Source organism: Electrona antarctica, assembly GCF_951216825.1.
Source record: "Electrona antarctica genome assembly, chromosome: 4".
NCBI classification, from domain to species: Eukaryota; Metazoa; Chordata; class Actinopteri; order Myctophiformes; family Myctophidae; genus Electrona; species Electrona antarctica.
In genome coordinates, this window is record NC_136809.1 from 49,483,989 (window position 1) to 49,506,310 (window position 22,322).

Consider the following 22,322-nt stretch of genomic DNA (forward strand, 5'->3'; position numbering starts at 1 on the left):
TCTGCCAGGCAGCAACTTTTATTCCTTCTTTGGTTAGATTTTTATTGTCAAGTAAAGAGAGGAACATTTCAGGATAATGCTCAAACAGTGCTTTATTTAAAAAGTTCCATAACATACACCAGTGAAACAAACATAACAGTGCCATTAAGTTCTTTGAAACGGCGCAGTTCTGGTAGGGGATTCAGGGATCCTCTTCCTGATCCGACACCTAGAATCACATGCACACAAAAACACAGTATATTTGAGAATATTCAGATTATTTTCCCCCACAGAGGCACTATGTATTGAGCTTGACAGAAATACCCAAACGCCTCGCAGTGCGAGTTGTGAGCTTGTAGATCGGCTATTTTCACAATCAAACTTTAAGGGAGCAGCTGACCATATAGCAATAGCTGAAAATCACCCAGCTGCTAACACCTTGTGTCTTTATCAATGACGTTACCTCAGCATAGAAGAGTGTCATTTATCCTCTTTACAATCTTGGTCAGCATGTTCTTTCCTTGTTCGACCGAACCCACCAACTCTTCAATTTGGCTTCTCCTGCAAAAACACGGGTAAAACATGAATCACACGGGCTCAGGAGGGTTTTGACCAATAATTGACATTCTAATCAATGATAGAAAAAGTTAGGTGGTTTGAGGAGGATCCAAAAGGAGTTAGGAGGTTTAGTCATACCATCGATGGTAGCGTGTCTGCCTTTGAGAGAAACCGACGCGCCGAAAAAGAAGAAAAACAAAGAACTGGAATGCAGCACAAGCACAAACATCAGAGCACTCGTTCCCCTGCAGCGGTTGTGGAAGAGCTTGCCGGTCAAAAGCGGGCCTCATCAGACACCAACGTGCCTGCGGCAGACGTGGACATCCCTAGATCTTCGTTCGCGAAGCAAAGCCATGAATGGCCACACTTACGTGGTGCTTCCGAAGCGGTTTGTGAAGGAGCAGAGGCGAACGGTGCAGAGCGGGTAGTCTGGGGTGACCTCGACGGACAGCTGGAACTTGGCGAAGGCCTTCAGACTGCTGAACAACAGGCACACCCTGGGAGGAGGACATGGAATACCGGAGGTCAGGGATCGGAAGTTTTTATTTTCTAGATCCAGTGGTTTTCAACCAGTGGGCCTTGAAGGGATTCCAGGTGGTCCCCAGCTAAATGATGGGAGTTGGTAACCAAATGGACCCTTATAGATAGTTTAACTCTTGAGCGTAAAATGAAACCTGTACGGGTCCATTTGGTTTCATTTTACTCTGTTAAAATATTTAAATTATTGTTAAACATCTGCATTATTTAATTTACAAGACGTCTATACAATTAGAGAATGTACAAGAATGTTATTTTGATCAACTTTTGCCCGTTATCTCTCCTATGGATGGTACCACATCAATACAGCATGGAATCTTATCCAACGACAACAAAATCTTTAGTTTTGGGTCTCATCAAATGGTGGTCCGTGGCTCAAATGCCAAATAGATGGGGCTTGGTATGACAAAGGTTGACAACCATGTGATAATAATGAACAAAAAAATAATAAGTATATTATTATGTCCTCTTCACATTTTGTGAATTCAATCATTAATCATAATGTTTTTCTTCATTGAGGTTTGGCCTCATTATAGATGGAAATGTGGCTTTTTTACGGCGCGTTTCCTCCATTTTTATGTCAACATAAAATGTAATGACAAACATTTCAACATATTTTGATTGGCGACGAATAGAACCTTTTCCTTTTTTTAAATATTTTTTCACATTCTTATAATGATCATTAGACTTTCCCAGACTCGCTCCCCAGTCAGAGTTCAGAGTTTTAATGAATGTAGCACTACGTGAAAGGATGTAATTTACATATAATGCGAGGGACTTCATTTGACTATTTTAAACCAAAAATCCTCACACTTCTGCCAGTGTGCCAATTGGCACTAGTACCAAAGGTTGCTGACCCCTGCCTAGTTATGTGACTTGCAGTGGTGGACAAAGAGCCCAAAACCCATTAGAGTAAAGTATAAATACTCCTGGTGAAATATCACTCCACTACAAGTGAAAGTTGCTAGTGTAATTTGTACTCGAGTCAAAGTACAAATTACAAAGTACTTTTTTGTTTTACAATTTAGAAATCTCACTTTTATAGCAAGTCGCTCTGGATGAAATGTTTACTAAAAGCCTTCATTCAAAATCAGTGGTTTCTAACCAGTGGTCCGGGGACCACAAGTGGTCCTTGAGGTGGTTCCAGGTGGTCCCCAGCAAAATGATGGAGAGTTGGTAACCAAATGGACCCTTGTAGATCTTTAACTCTTGAGAGCATAAAATGGTAAAAGGTTTCATTTTATAAAAAGGTTTCATGTTATGCTCTCAAGAGTTAAATTATTGTTAAACATCTCAAGTCAATACAGCATGAAATTGTGGACAAAAACATATACATCGATAAAATATTCTTTAGTTTTGTGTCCGAGAGGCTAAATGTCATCAAATGGTGGCCCGTGGCTCAAATGCAGAATAAATAATGGGCCTTGATATGAAAATGGTTGAAAACCAGTGTTCTAAATTGTAACAATGCTGCTCGAACCACTGGTGAATTCTTACCGTGTGTCTTCACAGCTGATTTCCAGCAGGTTCAGCCTCTGAGCTCCCCACTTGGCCATCAAGTCCACCTCCATTCCCAGCAGGCAGAGGCGAGCGGCAGTCACGCTCACACTGTGAAGCAGCTGAATGGACCGGCAGAGAAGGAGTCAGGTGGAGGGAAAATGTATACTTTATTTGGGGAAATTTTCATGGGAACCCAACAAGTCGTCGCTGTCGGGTGGAAATGTCGGCATGTCCATTTTCATTGATTCAATATTCATAAAGCCAGACAGACGATGCCTCACAATGTGGGGCATCAGAAGTTCTCAAAAGGCCGAAAATTAAGGCCCGGCCCGACTAATTACTAGCACACATTTTAGGCCTAACCTGGCACTAAAATGTCTGGTCTGGGCAGAATTTGAGAACTCAGAGTAAAAGTGAAATGCCAGTCGGCACCATCTTCATAATAGATAAATAGAGAATTATTTTTATTATTAAAAAAAATTCTTCATCAAGCCCAAGGTCCGGCCCGACTAATTAGCATACATTTTAGGCAGGTTCGGGCAAGAATTTGAGAACTCTAGGCATCGCCATGCGTTGAGCTTGTAGATCAGTTATTTTTGCATGACACTGTAGCATGAGGTGAAGTAGTGCATTCATTTACAAAAGTTGAAATACAGATCAACTTATACGTAAGAGTAGTACACTACACAGGGAAGTACAGTATGTATTAGGGCATTCACTTCTAGTCATTTTTACTAGTTGACTAGTCGACTAGTTGTTTAACTACCTATTATGTAAAAAATAAAATCAATTAAAAAAATATATATATATTTTTTTGGAAATAAATATTTGTACATTGAAAAACTGTGTACATGGTGACTACAACTATAACTTCTTATCAACTAGTCAACAGTAAACTAGTCGACTAGTTTCTTAATGCCCTAGTATGTATTGAAATGAGAGTTCTGGTGTTTACTTTACCCGTGGGACGTATCGACGGGTTGGATACTTGTCCTTCAGTGCAGAGTTTGCTTCAATGTACTGGGACAGCAGTTTGTGAACAAGCCTGGCGTGACACTTTGACTTCTTATCTGAATAGAAAAATAAAGTTTTTAAGTACTGCAAGTGTATTCAGTCCAGCTCAATGAGACTTGTATGGTATGAGAGGACACAAATTAGCCAGGGTTTCACCTAAAATCCTTTTAAAGATATGTTAAATTTTTTATTATTCCACTTTTTTCAGAACATGAATCTTCCATGGCACAAGATATTGGGGTCCGCAGCAAAAGATTAATTCATATTTAATCAAACTCGTCTCTCTATTGCTTCCCCTATAACCAGTCCTTCGCGTGATAAAACCAAATAAGGAGGTTAAATTGTGTAATTAGACAATGTCTCTCCATAGTGTCACTTTGTCAAAATATCAAATATAGGTCCATATCTCAATGGCACTTGTATGTCACATCACATCACCCAGCTCATAATCTGAAACCAACACAATATTCACATTACACAGATACAGATTCAGAGTTAAGGTGTCGCTGCTGTGTTTTCCAGTTTAAAAAAAAAAAAAAACCGCGTCCAGTCTGCAAGAGCCTTTTAAACTGAGACTCTGAATTGTGCCATGATGCAGAAAGGCCGGGTGAATCATTTGACTGTAGCTACCGTGTGATTGAGCCCCTTACCATCCAGTTGAACCAGTGTCAAGGTGATGTTGGATATGTTCCTCTCATCAGTAAGGTCTCCTTAGAAACACATCAGAAACTATTTTACAATCACACCAGTAGTGGAAGAAGTACTCTGAATGTACAGCTATGGCACAATACCAAAAAAAACATTAAGAAGAGGCCTGTATTAAAAACATTACTTGAGTAAAAATCCTATTGACACCAACATTTAGAAGTTGTCCAACTATCCTAAAATGCCATATCTACAAGCTCACAACATGCTATGATGAGACGTTGTGAGCTTGTAGATCAGCCATTTTAAATTATCCAAAGTATAAAATAAAGTCTTTCTAAAACAAGTGGTTTTGTAATAAAGTGCTACTTTGCACCACTGAACAATACAGATATGGAAGTGCAAGATCAAGGTCTGCTGGTAACATCAGACATCATGCAGCCAAAGAGATTCTATATAAAGAGGAGACACTCCTCAAATACTTGGAATCACCACTAGATGGCGCATCACTCCAATATGGCGGCAGCCCTTTCTATGCAACACGTCAAACACATGTAAACATGCACGGTCGTGCACACATGCATGTGCACACATGCAACCTGACATTCTGAATGAATATGTTACCAATTTCTGCTTTGATCCATTCATAAATATGATAAATAAAATGAGTAAATCAATATATGAGAGTAGGATAGGATAAAAACAAGTTTGTGTTTTTCAATATATTTGAGTAGAATAGGATAAAAACAAGTTTGTGTTTTGTACAGCGTGACTTTTTAATGTATTTTAAAGCAACCAGAAGTTACGTCATCACTCCAATATGGCGGAGGCACTGGTTGTTACTATGGGACTTAATGGCTCTTTATATAGAATCTCTTTGACGCTGCTACTCGATGTACCGTGAGCTTCCTCAAACTCCACGTCCAGGTGCATGGTGTTGTACACAAACGTGTACACTGCATGCTTCCCCGTTTCCTCCTTCAGCTTCCACTCATTCAACCTGCAGTGAAGAAATAGGAGAGTGGAGACGATATAAAAAGACAAATATTGAGGCGCTCTGGTGGCACAGTCTCTGCCCAGAATTCTGAGAAGACAACCAGTAGACTATAGATATTCTTAGAATGTATCATCTACTGGTCTAATTTATAGTCTAGTGGTAGTCATCTGGGAGGTGGACGCTTTTCAGACGGGGCATTAGTCCGACATTCATCCGCATGTCGGACTAGCGTCTGCTCTCGTGCTTGTGGTTATGGTTAGGTTAGGGGCAGGGACGGATTAACCCCCACCTGGGCCCCTAATTCTCGCACGGCCCCCATAGCGCGCGTGCGCGCAACATTTTCGTGTTTTTATCATCTTTTTTACCTAAATTTAACAAAATCAATGGCCAATGAAGGGCCCCAGACACCCTTTTCAGGGTGTCAAACCTAGTACCGCACGGTCCAATTTCCCCGAAGAGCCCCTGAGAGCCAAGGGCCCCTGGGCCACGGCCCCACTGGCCCAATGGCTAATTTGTCCCTGGTTAGGGGATGAGGTGGGTTGTCATTTGTCGGACCAATGACTTGTCTGAACTACGTCAGAGACAGCCCTAGTGAACCTCCATCAGACTGACATTTCCAGAGTGGTGCTGCTTTGACGGAGATGTCCCATCTCAGCTCGGAGCCTGCTCAGCTTGTCCTTTTTCTGCTTGTTCTGCAGCTCCAGCTCACACATTTCCCTGTGGTAGAATGCAAAAACTCATTTACTGAATTCCTGGTAAAACGATCATGAAGATGCTGTTATTGGCCCAGGCGGTGGCATAACCGTCTGGGCACCCGACTGGTAATCCAGTCGCAGTGTGCCGCGGGTTCGACTCCCGAGCCCGACACGGCCTTTACTGCATGTCTTCCCCCATCTCTCTCCCGTTTCCTGTCAGCCTACTGTCTGTCCCTTCGAAAACCAATAAAAGGCGTAAGCCGCAAAAAAATATCTTTAAAAAAAGAAAAGATGCTGTTATTATTCATCATTGCCGTCGGGCAAAAACCTCTTCTCTCCATATTTTGTAATGTTTTTGTTTTTTTTGGCTTTCCCCTTTATTTCATACATTCTTCATGGAGAGACAGACAGTAGGCCGACATGAAATGGGGAGAGAGATGGGGGAAGACATGCAGCAAAGGCCGTCGGGATCGGGAGTCGAACCCACGGCACACTGCCAGACCAGACCACCAGTCAAGGAGCCCACTGAGCCACGGCCCAGGCCGTCTCTCCGTATTTTAACTTAGCTTTTTTTCTACTTGGATCTACAGCGTCACACAAAGCATCAAAAGTAGCAGATCTGCAAGCTTGTAGGTCTGTTATTTTTTGAATTTCAATCCTGAAAACAAAGTCACAGGTTGACGTTCCTATCCGGCAGCAACGTTATGCTACAGCAGGTTCAACGTACCTTTCACCATCAGCCAACTTCGTGTTGACCTTCTCCAATTCTAGGGAAAAAAATAATATCAATTTAATTTAAATATTTGGAGCAACTTTCCAGTGCTCTTATTCCAGAAAGTCAACATTATAGTGTACCTGGGAGTACTGGTGTACAGTACATGTCCATAGAAATGTAAAACAAAAACAACGATGCAGAGACAACTAGATCAACTAGACAACAGGTTCCACCAGGCCAGGTGAGGTTGTGGCCTCCTGGTGGCGCTATTCGCTATATAATATGCCAATGTGAAAAAGGGTGCCATTTCTTCTTACGCCTTACGGCTGGCAATTGGATGATTTGAGGCATCATTGTTCCAAAAATGTGTTTTGCAAAAATCCACCTGTTGGTGGCGCTATAACAGGCCAATGTGAAAATATATATTCCTCAGCCTAATAGGAAAGTCTGTGAAAGATTTGACGTAAATTGCACGCTGCGTTCATGATTTGAGGCTTTTTGTTTAAAACGGGCCAATCCTGCAAACTTTGAAAGCCAATGTTAGCCAATTAGGATGGAATGTGAAATATCGGACAGATCCGTCTTGAACACATGTAGAGATACTGTGTTAACGATTTGCGGGATTTTTGGACTGAATCTGAGCAATATCGAAAAATGTGTTTTACAAAAGTCGGCCTCCTGGTGGCGTTATAGCGCCGTTCTAGAAAATTTGGGGCAGAGGTTCATGTTGGCATCCAGGAGTGTGTGTGCAAAATTTGGCATTGACCGGGTTAACGGTGACGCAAAACATACTCTCTCCCCATGCCTTCGGCCTGGTGGAGACAATGATACAGAGCATAATTACTATCCAAAATTACCTTGTTGCCTCGACGCCAATGTCGGTCCACTGTTATTCAAGTCATTTCCTTCAACTGCATCAAGACCTAAGGTGAAAATAAAGAAACAATTATGCTATTCGCATATAGCACAGCAGCTAGTGCACCGCTTGGTACATTCCATTTCAAATGTGACCTACATGTTTGTAAATCATGAATACAGTCGTCCATGACTTCCACCATCTTATCCGCCTCTGAATTTTTTTCTCTCAACTTCAGCAGCTCCTCCTTGAAGTTGGAAGATGGCACACATTACTCAACAGAATAGAAAATGGATATCAAAACAAAAAAAGATTTAAAATAAATACGTTACCTGATAGGCGTGGTGAAGAGTCGAGTACAAAACCCCTTTCACTTCATGAGACTGAACCTTAGCTCTTCTTCTGAAGAACTTTCTTTTCTCTTTCAGTTTTGCACCAAAACATTGGAGCTGCGATGGTAAAGAATACAGTGAGGATTCTATATTTTTAATAATGCCATTTTATGGTTATTGTTTTCTTTCATCTTATTGTTGTCATTTTATGATTATTTATTGGTCTCAGTTCTCATTGTGAGATTTTATTGTTCGTTGGCGTTTTCTCAATGCACTTTTTTATTGGTCATTTGGAAAGGTATTCGTTTATGACAGTTTATATTGATTATGTGTTTTGTGTTTTGTTTTCACGTGGATTAATGAAGAACAATCACACATAGTCGGCTTCAACCTCACGCTTGGTCTGCTACAGTGAATGAAAATAGATGTGCCATTTTCACTGTAAAACAATGATCTGACAAGCTCACAGTGTGTTGTGATGCCACGTGTTGTGAGCTTGTAAAATCAGCCATTAACAAGCAAAGTGGTTAATCAGACTACCGCTAATCATTTTGGTCAAGTATAAAAAAAACAATTAATTTGTTTTCACTTTAAGTTTATTTTTTTTTTAAACAAATGCGCTTCCCACATTCCTTTTTCACCCAGTCTGTTCATTCTGGGGGATCCTGCCACATTGAGGCATGTTGCTCCTCCTTTAGCTGAATGGATACAAACGGCCATTATGTCAGGTAGGAGGCTGTTGGTCAAGGACTGGCAGGCTCCATCTGCACCATCCCTCTGGGATGCCTCGATGGGACTATTGGCCGCTTACGAGCGACTGTCATACAGGCTGCTCAATAGGATGGACGACTGACTTAAAATGGGGCTTTTACCATATGCACGTATCAGGACTCTGATTAGTTTCTGGCTCTGAGTGAGCTCTGAACGGGCTGCAACTTTAGAAAAATACACTGAAGGAATATGTCTGGAATTGGGGCTGGGGTGGACTGCGGGATATTTCTGTGCATCTGTTATATTGTTTTGTTTTGTTTTGAGTTTGTTTTGTTATGCATTTCTTTGGTTGTGTTTTGTCTATGTCTATGTCAATGTTTCATATATAAAAGAATAATAATAAAGTACAAATCAAAAATAAATTAAAAAAAAGTGCTTCCCAACTAACCGATAACCAAAAATAATGGAGTTGCAGCCCTATTGAGTCACTTACTTTGGAACATTACATCCGTCTACAGTAGCTCTGAACACTGCTGCATTATTGCAGACTGGCAATAATAATGGCAGTCGTTTTCTTTCCACATCATGGTATAAGAGGCACATTATAGCATTGCTGTTGGCAGAAACCTTGTATATCCGCAAACATTCCTTTTTAATGATTTTAAAAACTAATTTAAAATTGTGTAATTGGGCAATCTACGACACAACGTGTCACGATCTAAGAAAGAAAGATATGTTGATGTCATGAGTTACAATCAAAGCAGTCTGTGTTGATGGCTAGAGCTAGCCTGGATCCAGCCCAAAGACCCCGCCCACTCTCTGAGTGAACTCCGTCTCTTGGTCTGGTGTTGCACTGTGAACCTATAATTTATTCGGTACAAAAATGTATTATCCAATGAGAATCGGTGGTGGGGTGGGTCTAACGAACAACCAATCAGCGCCGAGTCCCGTTTTCAGCGTCATCCAAGGCGTCATCACGCAGCGCAACGCACAGAGGAAGGAGGGAAAAACAACACCAATGGCTACTGGTTGAGGGAAATTCTAATCCCCTCCCCCTTGAAATCGCTCAGACAGGAGACAATGTCAGACTGAAGCTTCAAGAAAGCTACAGTCTGATAATCAGGCTAGGCTAGAGCTGCTCTCTAGGAGTTTGCATACCGGGGTGCATAAGTTACACATGTAATACCTCTTTCTCAGAGAAGTCTCTCACTGCTTTCCAAAGTGGTCCGTTGACATTCCTCACAAGATGATCTTTGTCTCTTTTTCGAACCCGCAATCTGGGAAGAATAAAAAAGAAAAGGAAAAGGGGCAGGGTATTGAGCACAGGTGAGTTTTGAGAGTTGCCAGAAGAATGTAACGAGGTCACATGGAAGTACATTTCAAATACATTTTACGATGTGCGAGCGTGCGTGTGCAAAACATGAGGAAATGCATATCGTTGCAGTCAGGTGGAAACCACATGCCTTTTTCAGGATTGTGGCAAAACGGCAGATCCACAATTCTAAAGCATTCAGGGCTTTGAAGCATTGTAGATCGGCTCTTTTGCTACTTATGTGCGACACCGTGGTATGACAAAGTAGGGCATACATTTACGAACGACGATATACGGTCTCTTTTCAAAACAAAGTACAAACCCCTCCATCGTCTCTGCGAGATGTTTGTGGTCGTTCGCATAGACGATCCCTTTAGGATGGTCGATATGGCGCAGTCTGAGAAGGTCGTCTGGTTTGCAGTCCAGATCAGACGCAAGCTATAAAGAATGAAAATAATAACATTCCCATGACTACAGCAGCATGGCCATTATATTTCATCGACATCGTTTGTGTACAGTAGTTCCCAAACTTTGTTGGTCGAGACCCAAAATAGACATTTTAAGTGAAAATAGCCAATCTACAAGCTCACAACCAGCCGCATCAAGACACGTTGTGAACTTGTAGATCACCCTACTTCTTAAAAGCATCACTATGTAACGTGATCTTAGATCAGCACTGAGCAGAGACACTTTTACTTGAGCCCCCAAGACCAGGGTTGTTGTGATGGAAGGCAACAGCAGCAGGGCTACCATTTTTGAGGAACAAACTATTGCTGGAAATTAGACGGGCCACTTCAGGGTCCACTTCTAAAAACGTATAGAAAAAGAAAAAAAAAAAAGGAGTGGAAAGCTGGTTTCCGCTTTCACAATTATTACACCATTTCCATCATTGAATTGCCTTTATATTTCCGGTTTCGGCGGTTTGTATTTATGTACAGTATGTGAAGCACTTTGCAAACCCATTATGAAAAATGCTTGTCATTCCAACTCTGAAACATTAGATTTGACTTTTTTTTTAATCTTTTGAAATAAATAGAAGTTGGCTCCAGACCCATTGTTTAGGGAATCGTTACGGTTTCAGACAAACATACGTTTGCAGGAGTGACACTCTGCCGATGGTTACAGAAGACAAAGTCAACGCCGAAATACTTGAAGAACTCCAGCACTGTCATGTTTTCATCCTCCAGTTTCTGGAACAAAATAAAATAAATATCTAAATGAAATAACAATAAAGTTTGAAATGAAAGTGGGTTAATTGTTTCAAACCTTTTTTCTTTTAACATGGCATCCGTATTTTGGCCACATTTTAAGCAAGATCTTTCAAAACTTTTCACAAAATAGAGAAAATGGCGTTCACATCCTTGCGTCTGGGCTCGTAGCTCCCTATATTTGTATTATTTTATGAATGCCCTGCCTACTACATCGTACAATAACTTCACGGAAAGTGACAATAGCCAATGTCCAAGCTCACAGCGTGCAGTGGCGTGCACAGACATTTAGAGGGGCAGGTGCTCAAGTTAAAAAAGGGCACCTTGTGCAGCGCGTGGAACCGGCCGGTTGCCTTAATCCATTTTGGGCGGGAACCCCTTTTGGTGTTAGCATTATGTTATGCTTTAGCTATTGAAAAATAGCAGATCTACAAGCTCATTGCGCGCCACCGAGTGGCGCGCTATGAACTTGTAGGTCTGCTATTTTTGAAAAATCAAAAAAAATAAAGATTTTTTTTTTTTTTTTTTCAAAAGGGCACATTGCCAAAAGGGCAGGGGGTGCTCTAGCACCCCCTAGTGTCTATCTGTGCACGCCACTGGGGAGTAGAGCCTGTGACTAAATAACTACTAAATATAGATTACCTTATGTAAAGTGTTCCCCCAGTCAGTAACATCTTCAAGGTGGGATTCAACCAGGCTTGATTTGTAGCCTAAAAAATGTTAAAAGACACGAGTTAAGTAGGATGCATCTCGACACATTAGTGTAGATTTGTCTTACACAAACATTACATTCCCATTGACAATGAATGGAGAATTTACATCATGTGTCTGAGCAAATAGACATGTTAGGTCATGATGTACAATGATAAGAGCGCCCCTCACTTCACACGGGTGTGATTTTTTTACACTAAACAAAACATTAAGCAGCTTTCTTATAAAAAAAATAGATTCTCCGTCATATATATATATATAAGAGAGAGAGAGAGAGAGATTTTACATTTGAGGGTTTATAAATAATCTTGGCCGCATCACAATTCATATATTAATAGATTTTTATAGAGGAGTGTATGTAAATTAAAGAAAAGACCCAAAATCCATTTACGTTGACAACTTACTGGACTCTGCTGCTGCTTCCGATCCCAGACTGGCCATGCTGCTACTGTTTGAACGTGAATAATCTATGGACTGTGTAGTAGTTCCTGAAGCTGCAGTGTCTATGGACTGTGTAGTAGTGATGCCTGAAGCTGCAGGGTCTATGGACCAAGTAGTGATGCCTGAAGCTGCAGTGTCTATGGGCCGAGTAGTGATGCCTGAAGCTGCAGTGTCTATGGGCCGAGTAGTAGTGATGCCTGAAGCTGCAGTGTCTATGGGCCAAGTAGTAGTGATGCCTGAAGCTGCAGTGTCTATGGGCCAAGTAGTAGTGATGCCTGAAGCTGCAGTGTCTATGGGCCGAGTAGTGATGCCTGAAGCTGCAGTGTCTATGGGCTGAGTAGTGATGCCTGAAGCTGCAGGGTCTATGGGCCGAGTAGTGATGCCTGAAGCTGCAGTGTCTATGGGCCGAGTAGTGTTGCCTGAAGCTGCAGTGTCTATGGGCCGAGTAGTGATGCCTGAAGCTGCAGTGTCTATGGGCCGAGTAGTGATGCCTGAAGCTGCAGTGTCTATGGACCAAGTAGTAGTGATGCCTGAAGCTGCAGTGTCTATGGACAGAGTAGTAGTGATGCCTGAAGCTGCAGTGTCTATGGACCAAGTAGTAGTGATGCCTGAAGCTGCAGTGTCTATGGGCCGAGTAGTGTTGCCTGAAGCTGTAATTCTGATACCGTCAGTCACAACAGATGATGGAACCTGGAGAGAAGAAAATACCAGAGAAAAGATTAAAATCTTTAAAAGTTCTTGTTAGTCATTCACAAAAGGAAAACAAAAAGTTAAATAAATTTAGAAAGGAAAAAATGTAAAAGGGGGAGGGGGGGAATAAAGTAAAGGCCAATCCAGACTCCAGACCAACGCAACTGCTTGCAACCATTACAGTTATACCCATAATGGTACCGGTATGCAACTGGTCAATCCAGGCAATTTATTGCAACTGGTTGAGATATCTTTGCTGTCGGGTGGAAACTGTTACTTTCAGAATTCAAATTAATAAAATACAAAAATAAAAAGGAATTCATGTACAAGTTTCTAGTACAGTACCAACAGCCAGAGGCGTATCTACAATAAGGCGAGGGCAGGCGTCCGCCTGTCCAAATCCATTTCTGGCGTGGCCAAAATCCATACAATGAGACAAAAACATTGGCCGTTGCGGTAGAGCGCGACCCTCAATCACCCATTAGATGTAAATGCATGCCTTTCAGCCTTTGTCTCCTACTCGTCTGGCAGGTATATCTCTTTGAAAACCTTTAGTGCTACGATTGTGCGCGGGGAGATGACAATTAACACATATCTTGCCTGCCCAAAACGTAATTCCTGGATGGATACGCCACTGCCAACAGCTACAATATTAGAATATAAGGTTAATGGATATGACCTACCATCTCTTGGATGCAGTCAATGGATGGCCTTCTCTGTTCATCTTGGGGATCATGTTGTTCTGGCGTGGTTACGTTCTTGCGTGGAACAGCGTCTGGGACGACATGGAGAGGATGTCGTTCCTCACCATTCCACTGGGGGGCGCCGGCCTCCAGCAGCTCTGACAAATCCTCTGTGTCCAGCGCCCAATCGGGCATAACTTCATCATGAATGCCACCGTCACGTTGCTGCATTTAGGGGCGCAAGAAAGGTTGCAACAGTTCATGAAACAAAGTTAACCGATCATCATCATCATATCATAATTTAATACAATTAATAATCTATCCCCATTTTGGGCAGGTCATAGGAAAAATGTGAAAATAGCAGTTCACAAGCTCACGATGCTAGCTTTTGGAAGTTAGATCTGAAACTCTCATGTTTTTGACAAGTATAAGATGACTTAAAGCTTTATGCAACTTTCCTGTCCTACTCCGGATTTGAACCCAGTTTGCCGTTCCAAGTCCTGAAATGTTAATGGGGATAAATTGAATCTTGACCATCAGGTCAAACTTAATGTCAGATCCTGCGTCTAGGTCAGACCAGAGTAATCTAGTAAGAGAGTGGCGACACTTTGATCTCGCCGCAAAGCGGGTGCCTATGGGCTATAGTTCTAAACATTGGAACTATCCCATTGACATAGAATGAGCACTTCCGCATTCCATTGTTACAAGGATAGTCAACGCTAGTGTCCCCACTCTCTTACTAGATTACTCTGGGTCTGACCTTTGACACAATCTAAATGTCCCAATAGAAGAGCCGTGAGACAAAATACAACCACCCCAATTGTAATAACCTACTCTACCATACAGATTGGACATAATGTAATTTTATTCATTAAATTTGATTCATAAAAGTTAGAAGTGGTCAATCGAATGATAAAAATAAAAAAATATCATGCTCCCCAATTATTTAATTGTGAGCCATATGAATGTGGCTAAGAAAACGAGGTTAGTCGCAGGCCTATACCTGCATCAGCATGTCGCTGCTCAGCTGATGGGTGCCCTGAAACATGGTTTGTCTCACAGTGGATGATGCCAGCCGGTTGGTTTGCGGTGGCTTGTTTCTCTGTGGCAGTTTGGGCGTGAAACGGCCCATGGACAGCCTGGGAGCGAGACGTGTACTCCTCAGGTTCAGAGGCGTTACCGCGGACCGTTCCTCTCCAGGGAATTCCTCCCGCGGCACCTCGCCTCCCCCGTCGTCGGTGGGGCTGCAAAACCACCGCAAAAGTTTAGTGGATGAATGTCATAAAAATTATCGTGATTAATTTAGGTTTTTGACTTTTAACATAGCATACATAAAAATGCTCTGTGCAACGTTTGCGTACAAAGCCAAACGACTTCACGACATACAATGACTCTTACCAATAAATAATGTAGATACCAATAAATATCCGTTCAGATGAATGTAAACTGTTCTACAAAAACAAAACAAAAAGTGATTATACTAAATAACTATTAATAAGGCGAACATAATAATTGTGACAGGCATACTGTACCCGTCATTCTGTGCCGCTTCAGAATCAGGTTCCACAATGGGCAGCGATATGGTTTTTGTGGCGTTTGCATCCAAGGCCTGCTCCGAATGAGACACAGGTATAGTGCTGCTGGCCATGTTTAACATTTTACGGTGTTGCGCATCATCATTCTTAATGCTAAGGCTTATGCGCTTCAACTTGGACCGCAGGTCTACTAAACTCAGTCGTTTAGTCTTGGCATCTGCCGCCGATCTCTCGACGTTGTGTGGCGCGGTAGTGGGACCAGAAGCTTGACTCTGTTCAGGATCCGTTCTCTGGTGCATTTCCTCGGACTCGGGAGCATGTGGAAGTGGAACCATTTCTCTTCCGTGACATGCTGCTTCCACTGGTGCATCCAACCGTTCCAATTGCACCGCCTGGACCTTGGGCCTTCTTGTCATGTCCATGTCAGCAGAGTCAGCATTGATGGCAACAACCCCAGTATGACACGTAAACTCCATGTCATCAGAATCATCTTCTGTTCTTTTCAATGCCTCCATTTCTTTTTCACCAGATTCTGCCTGATTAGTGGGAGAAACTCTTGTGGTCTCAGCGTCCAAATAAAAAACACGACCAGTTTTCGTCAAATGTTGAGGATAAACATGGTGTTCTTCGGTCGAGGTTTTGTTCCTTGGGAAATGGCACATATTCTGAGAGGCAATTTCCGTGGAGGATACAATGTCGAGGTGTTCCGCTTCAACAACCCCAGTATGACACGTAAACTCCATGTCATCATTATCATCTTCTGTTCTTTTCAATGCCTCCATTTCTTCGGTCATGTACTTGAGACGACCGGCGTCCAAGGCACGATCAGCTGGTTGGGAAGGTGTCGTGAAGGTCAGACGCCTTTGGTTTCCGATGGAAACCGTCTGGCATATTGGCATAGACATGTCGTCCAGTTCAGCTGGAACGGCAACCGTCTGGCTCCTCGTCATGTCCATGTCAAATTCGTTGCAAGTCATGTTGGAAGGGGTCACGAAGGCCAGACTCTTTCGGTTTTTGATGGGATGAGGATAGACTTCTTCGGCATTGATTGCAACCGCCTGGCACCTCGGCATGTCCATGTCAGCATTGATGGCAGCAACCCCAGTACGACACGTAAACTCCATGTCATCAGAATCATCTTCTGTTCTTTTCAATGCCTCCATTTCTTCGGTCATGTGCTTGAGACGACCGCCGTCCAAGGCACGATCAGCTGGTTGGGAAGGTGTCGTGAAGGTCAGACGCCTTTGGTTTCCGACGGCAACCGTCCGGCTTCTTGTCATGTCCATGTCAAATTCATTGCAAGTCATGATGGAAGGGGTCACGAAGGCCAGACTCTTTCGGTTTTTGATGGGATGAGGATAGACTTCTTCGGCATTGATTGCAACCGTCTGGCTCCTCGTCATGTCCATGTCAAATTCATTGCAAGTCATGTTGGAAGGGGTCACGAAGGCCAGACTCTTTCGGTTTTTGATGGGATGAGGATAGACTTCTTCGGCATTGATTGCAACCGCCTGGCACCTCGGTATGTCCATGTCAGCAGAGTCAGCATTGATGGCAGCAACCCCAGTACGACACGTAAACTCCATGTCATCAGAATCATCTTCTGTTCTTTTCAATGCCTCCATTTCTTTGGTCATGTGCTTGAGACGACCGCCGTCCAAGGCACGATCAGCTGGTTGGGAAGGTGTCGTGAAGGTCAGACGCCTTTGGTTTCCGTTGGAAACCGTCTGGCATATCGTATATATGGGATGAGGATAGACTTCTTCGGCATCGATTGCAACCGTCTGGCTCCTCGTCATGTCCATGTCAAATTCACTGCAAGTTGTGTTGGCTGCAGTTGTCTTGAAGGACAGACGCAGTCGTTGTTCGTTCTGCAAAGGACGGACCGTAGGGATAGGGAACATTCTGCCATCGATGGCAACCCTCCGGCTCCTCGTTATATCCATGTCATCGGATTGAGCCGTAATGTGCCTTGTACCTTCCATTCCAATGCAATCCTTTGAAGCACTCTGCCCTGCCCTAGTTTGAGACGTTGTGAACTCCGTCTCAGACTCCGCTTCAAAGACATTGCTGGCTTTTTCCACGTTACTACTTTGGCCTTGTGGCTGTTCCATCATGGTTGATGTAAAGACTGGATGCTGATTCTCATTATCCACAGCTGATCTTCTCATTCTGATCTTAGCGAGGAGGAAGGCGGTTGGATCAACATCAGCTCCTTGATCTCTGGTCTGATCTTCTTGCAGGGATGCTGCTGCATTGTGCACCACTTTGGTCACAGGATAAGCGAAGACGTTTTCATATTCTGGAGGCAAGCCATGGTCTGACGAGGGTATTTTTACAGGAGTCTTAGCGTCTCCTTTTGAAATGGAGAAGGTAAAATCCAAATTTCCACGAGTAGGCACATTTACGTTATATTCAGGAAAAAGGGCATGTGGTCCCAAGTCATCATCGCTAATTAAAACAGTGTTGCAGTGGGTCATGTCCATATATCCAGCACAATCTCCGGAAAAAATCATTGTTCTTTCTCCATAGTCATCTTGGGTATCACAGTAGACTCCGGACTTCTCCTGATGAAGACAGGACAAAGCATAAATAAATGCATGCTCGCTCACTCCCTTCCCCTCCCCCCCCCCCCCCCCCCCCCATTTGCATTCACATCCACTGCTGATGTGGTATAGTACATGTACCAGAGTGGTTATACATTACCATTCAGCGGTTCTTAGACAAAATACTTCTAACCAAATAGAGGAAAAGACATAATTCAAGTCAGAAGCATAGTGTAGTGTCTGTTGGGCAACTTGGACCATGGCCCAGTCAATGGAGCTCTTGCCCAGACTAGCTGCTGAAAGACGGAGGCGAGAAACAAATCAAATCTGCTCCTCCGACAATAGATACATTGGCTGCCTCATCTTTTTTTTTACCCAGCCTTTTTTTCCCCAGCCTACGTGGCTGATTCAAGTACAAATATAGGACCGTGATCCAGAAAAGGTGGGACCCCCACTGTCTTAGGACATGTTATGTTCGTTTATTTGTTACAATAAGTTATGAAAATGTTAATAGACTGAAGAGTGGTGGGACTAATTTTCAGAGATGTGAAAATTACTTCCATACTAACAAATATGCATATTTTGTAACTTCAGACTGACCCGAGTTCTTTGTTGAGCTGCAGGTAGGGGATCATTCAAAAAGGTTTCCATGTCTAAATTAAAAGCAAAACTTTTAATAGTATAACATTGTCAAGGTATTAAATGCAAGAAAGACATATAGAAAACAATATATAAGCATTTACCTGTGAGGGGTTGAGTTATGGCCGCCTGGAGCCTTTGGGTAAAAGGGCATAAAAAACAAAACCTTGAATATTACTCTTGCTATAGAACAAAGATTGTGTTCTGGGGGCCTCCAGAGGCCCCAGCAAAAACAGTTTTGATACTTAAGGGCTTTAATTTTTATGCAATTTTAAAAAATATATATTTTCTTGTAGAGGTTCCTGGAATGCTTATCAATTTAGGGGTCCTTGACTTGACATGAATGTTTCTTAAAAAAGTTTGCATTATATTAATTTAATTAAGTTTAACTGGTCACAGTTAATCAATCTGAAATGTAGTAAGTTTAGCAAGGACACACACTCAGTTAAGTCAACTTACCTCCTATGAGCGTCATCTGCTGCTGCAATGGGAAATACATTTGGAAGAAATAAATAACTGAAATATTAAGTCAGTAAGGTGCAAGTCTGCATAGGTTTTAGACACCACTATCACTAATCTCAATTATAATCTAATGAAGTGACCCAGTCAGCCATTATGTGCAGAACAAATAGCTAAAAAAAAACATCACATCAAATACTCCAGAATCAATAGTTTGAATAATTATAGACAATCATAGCAGTTTGTGTTATGCTACATGTACAGCTGTTTAATATTTTGTGTTATGCTACATGTACAGCTGTTTAATATTTTATTTTCTAGACAATATCCAGTTAATTTGATGGATATGGAGTAAGAGGATGCAGATGATATCCCAGAAAGTAATTCATTACATCATCTGCCACCCCCAGTGTGATGAAGAGCCCTCCGCTTCACGTCGGGGTCTAATCACACCGTCTGGGTTTATTTGTCAATAACGACCTGCTTCCCATTGATCAGCCCTGGCATGCAATACTTACATGATGATAGGGTGTCTAGAGCACTGCAGACAGTAGTTCCATGTCAAGCATCAATGGAAATACAAAAAGAGAAGAAATGTCAACTGACAATGTCTTGATGGGGGGGGGGGGGGGGGGGGGGTTGTTAAAACTTGGGAAATAAACACTGAAAGTATGCGTTTTGGAATCTCACTCTGAAAACAGAAGAACTTTGTTGGCAGGGGCAAAACTGACTCTTCTCGAGAGTCTCTTCTCCACACCTTTGTCGACCTCCTCCTTTAAAGAGGGAAAAGAAAAACAGAATATCGTTGCTGTTGAGCAGAAACCTTGTTACCTCCATATTTCAATCTGCTATTTACCATTTTAAAAATGTTTAAAAATAATGAAACAGTTTTGCTACAATGTACGATATGCTATATTGCAGCTATAATACTGTATGCATGTTGTTCACTCTCAAGTATAGGGAGTACCACAGTTATGCTTTACATTGAATGAGGCTGGATTGCATAGAATAAAGTAGACAACAATCATTTTAGGCGATTTGATGGAAAAGGCACTGTATGACAAGATTGTCAGAGATCCACTGAGAGTAAACTTTGGTCATGAATGCAAAAGAGACCCACCCTTGCTGTGACAGTGGTCCTCTGACCTTTTAAAATCTGAAAAGAAAGCTCATTATAAAGTTTGTCGGTTTTGTGATTAGCAAAAAGAACAGTTGTATATCATCTCCGTCTGGCAGAAACTAGCCAACTCAATTTTTCATTTAAGTATTTATTTTTCCATAAATCAATGCTATTGAACATCCTTTACATCCGTGTGTTGGTTAAACAAATATTGAACCAATGAAAAGTATTAAAAAGTGCTTCTGACAAAACAAGCTTTAAGTCTGTTTGCCCCTCAAACAGTCTGCTAAACAAACTCCTCTCCCCCTCTCATGCAAGTATCTTGACTTCTTGAGGCAGTATTGCTTATAGTTTAAAAAAAGAAAGTAGCTGGTTTCTGTCCGACAGAGATATACAAATCACATGTAGCACTGACCGATGACAGCCGGCGCCTGGGCTTTTTTGATCCAACCGTTTCACTGTAACTGAAGAAAACGTCACATTTAACCACATAAATAAAACCTCTATCCTTACAGACCCAAGTTAGAACCGTAATTGAGGTCACCCATCTACGTTATCCCCAGAATAGGGATGCTGGGGTTCAAGTGGTTAATTCAGGTGACAATAGCCAAACGGACATTTCATGCCCAATAATGACATTGCAAAGCTCTATATTCAGATAGTATAGTCACTGCTATGGTCTATGGAGTGTTTGTTTAGGCTCTCCAGCTCTTTAATAAACAGAAAATATGTTTTCAGGTAGGTTGCCAAATGCCAATTTAGAGTACGCATTTATCCACTTGCACTTTTGTCTGCTCGTTTGTTACTCCGTGTCACTCCCAATTTCACTTTGATCCTGCATGGATGTGTATAAAAAGCGTTATCCAGACCTGAAAAAGTATGATTTTTAGTAATGATTAGTCAAAATATAGAGCTACATTTATTTTAAACAAATTAAATATCACTTGCTGCACGTTTAACCTAGGGCTGTCACGATTACACATTTAAGTTAAAGATTAATTGTCGCACAAGTAATTGCGATTTAATTGTGTTCTTGGCATTGAACACTGGAACATATGAATAGAAAGGCTTCATAATAAAAAAGTGCACAGGGCAGATATGACAAATAACTGAAATATACAAAGAAATTACTAGCATTTTTTAAATGTTATACCATACTTTAAGGTAGTTTGTAGATCTGCCATTTATGTTTTTTATGGATGAACCTTTTTTCCCGCAACATGAACACGATCACGACAATTTACAACTAAATAATTGGGATTATCTCAAATAATTGCAATTAGATGATAATTGTGACAACCCTACTTTATCCTCTTCCCCTGGGCCAGGGGGTAGATCAAAGAATGGAATACTAGGAAATTAACACTAGCCCTCACAGGAACGTGACATATGGGCCATCTTTACTGAAGTGGTGATACTTTGTTTGCATGCCAGCAATAACACCAAATATGAGATTAAATGCCTTTTCAAAACACCACAACCCTGCAGTGCCACTCACACATCCACCCTCTCAGCAGCCTCCTCGTCAAGTGGCTCCATCTTCAGCTGTGGGGAGGGTAAACAAAAAATGAGTCATGAAGAACCTGATTAAACAGCAGGGATATCAATCACTTCATAGTGAAGACAGTGGGGGGGGGGGGGGGGGAGAGAGAGAGAGAGAGAGAGAGAGAGAGAGACTACTCTTATCTGTCCATGGGTAGGGGATTAATAAAGATTAATAAAGAAGTGCCCTTGAACAAGGCATTGAACCACTACGATGAAATGTTCTATGAGCAGGGCCTGGCTGGAAACAAGTTCTTGAGCTTAGCCCAGATACCCTGGGTAAATATAGTAATCATTTCATTTCATTTCATTTGTCTGATATTTGATAATCCTATCAGACATCTGAGACACTTGTCTTAGATTACTTTAAAGCTCAAGAGCTCGAGTGACAGACAGGTATCAATATGAGATTCTGAGTGCATTTGACTCTGAAAACTATATCAAAAGACATAATGTTGACCCGTTTTTATTTAATAGACTGCGCTCCCAATTAAAACAGAGCAATTTGTTTTAAATTGAGCTAAAGCAGATAGATGGAGATTGGAACTGAAATGTTAAATACACAAATGAAGTGAACTGCAGGTACCTTCGTTTGTTTTGAACTGTCCGCCTCTCTCCACCAAACGAATGCATGTACTCCCACTCTCTATTTTATAGCCATCGCGCATGCGTACTACTAGGTTACAGTAATTAACAGGGTCACAAGGTTTGGCGTAACACACGCAACGCATGCGCACGGGGTAATAACACTGACGAAAATACAAATGGGTCACAAATGTCGGCGTAACACACCGGAAGTGACACAGACACACCGAGCAGTGTTGCCATGTCGGCTTATTACACGCGACTTTTGGCCTTTTTTCTGTGAAGTTGCTTAATGTAAATATTGGTGGTGGT

The 22,322-nt window shown here is 41.9% G+C and overlaps 1 protein-coding gene across 1 annotated transcript; it reads right to left on the reverse strand.

Moving 5' to 3' along the window:
* Positions 1–74: 74 nt before the first annotated feature.
* LOC306922425 (uncharacterized protein) lies at positions 75–22,040 on the reverse strand. The gene is made up of 29 exons (XM_079500026.1): positions 22,012–22,040; positions 21,382–21,428; positions 20,299–20,347; positions 19,884–19,919; positions 19,454–19,536; positions 19,282–19,304; positions 18,764–18,785; positions 18,409–18,440; positions 18,266–18,318; positions 15,117–17,686; positions 14,588–14,828; positions 13,585–13,809; positions 12,175–12,901; positions 11,702–11,769; positions 10,943–11,041; positions 10,174–10,289; positions 9,726–9,816; positions 7,829–7,945; positions 7,656–7,743; positions 7,498–7,563; positions 6,653–6,692; positions 5,843–5,947; positions 5,133–5,233; positions 4,239–4,298; positions 3,535–3,644; positions 2,572–2,693; positions 909–1,034; positions 443–540; positions 75–208 (listed from the first exon to the last, which is right to left on the reverse strand). Exons 2-28 carry the CDS (start codon positions 21,420–21,422, stop codon positions 444–446), a joined length of 5,508 nt encoding a protein of 1,835 aa, XP_079356152.1. The 5' UTR covers positions 21,423–21,428; positions 22,012–22,040; the 3' UTR covers positions 75–208; position 443.
* Positions 22,041–22,322: the final 282 nt, after the last annotated feature.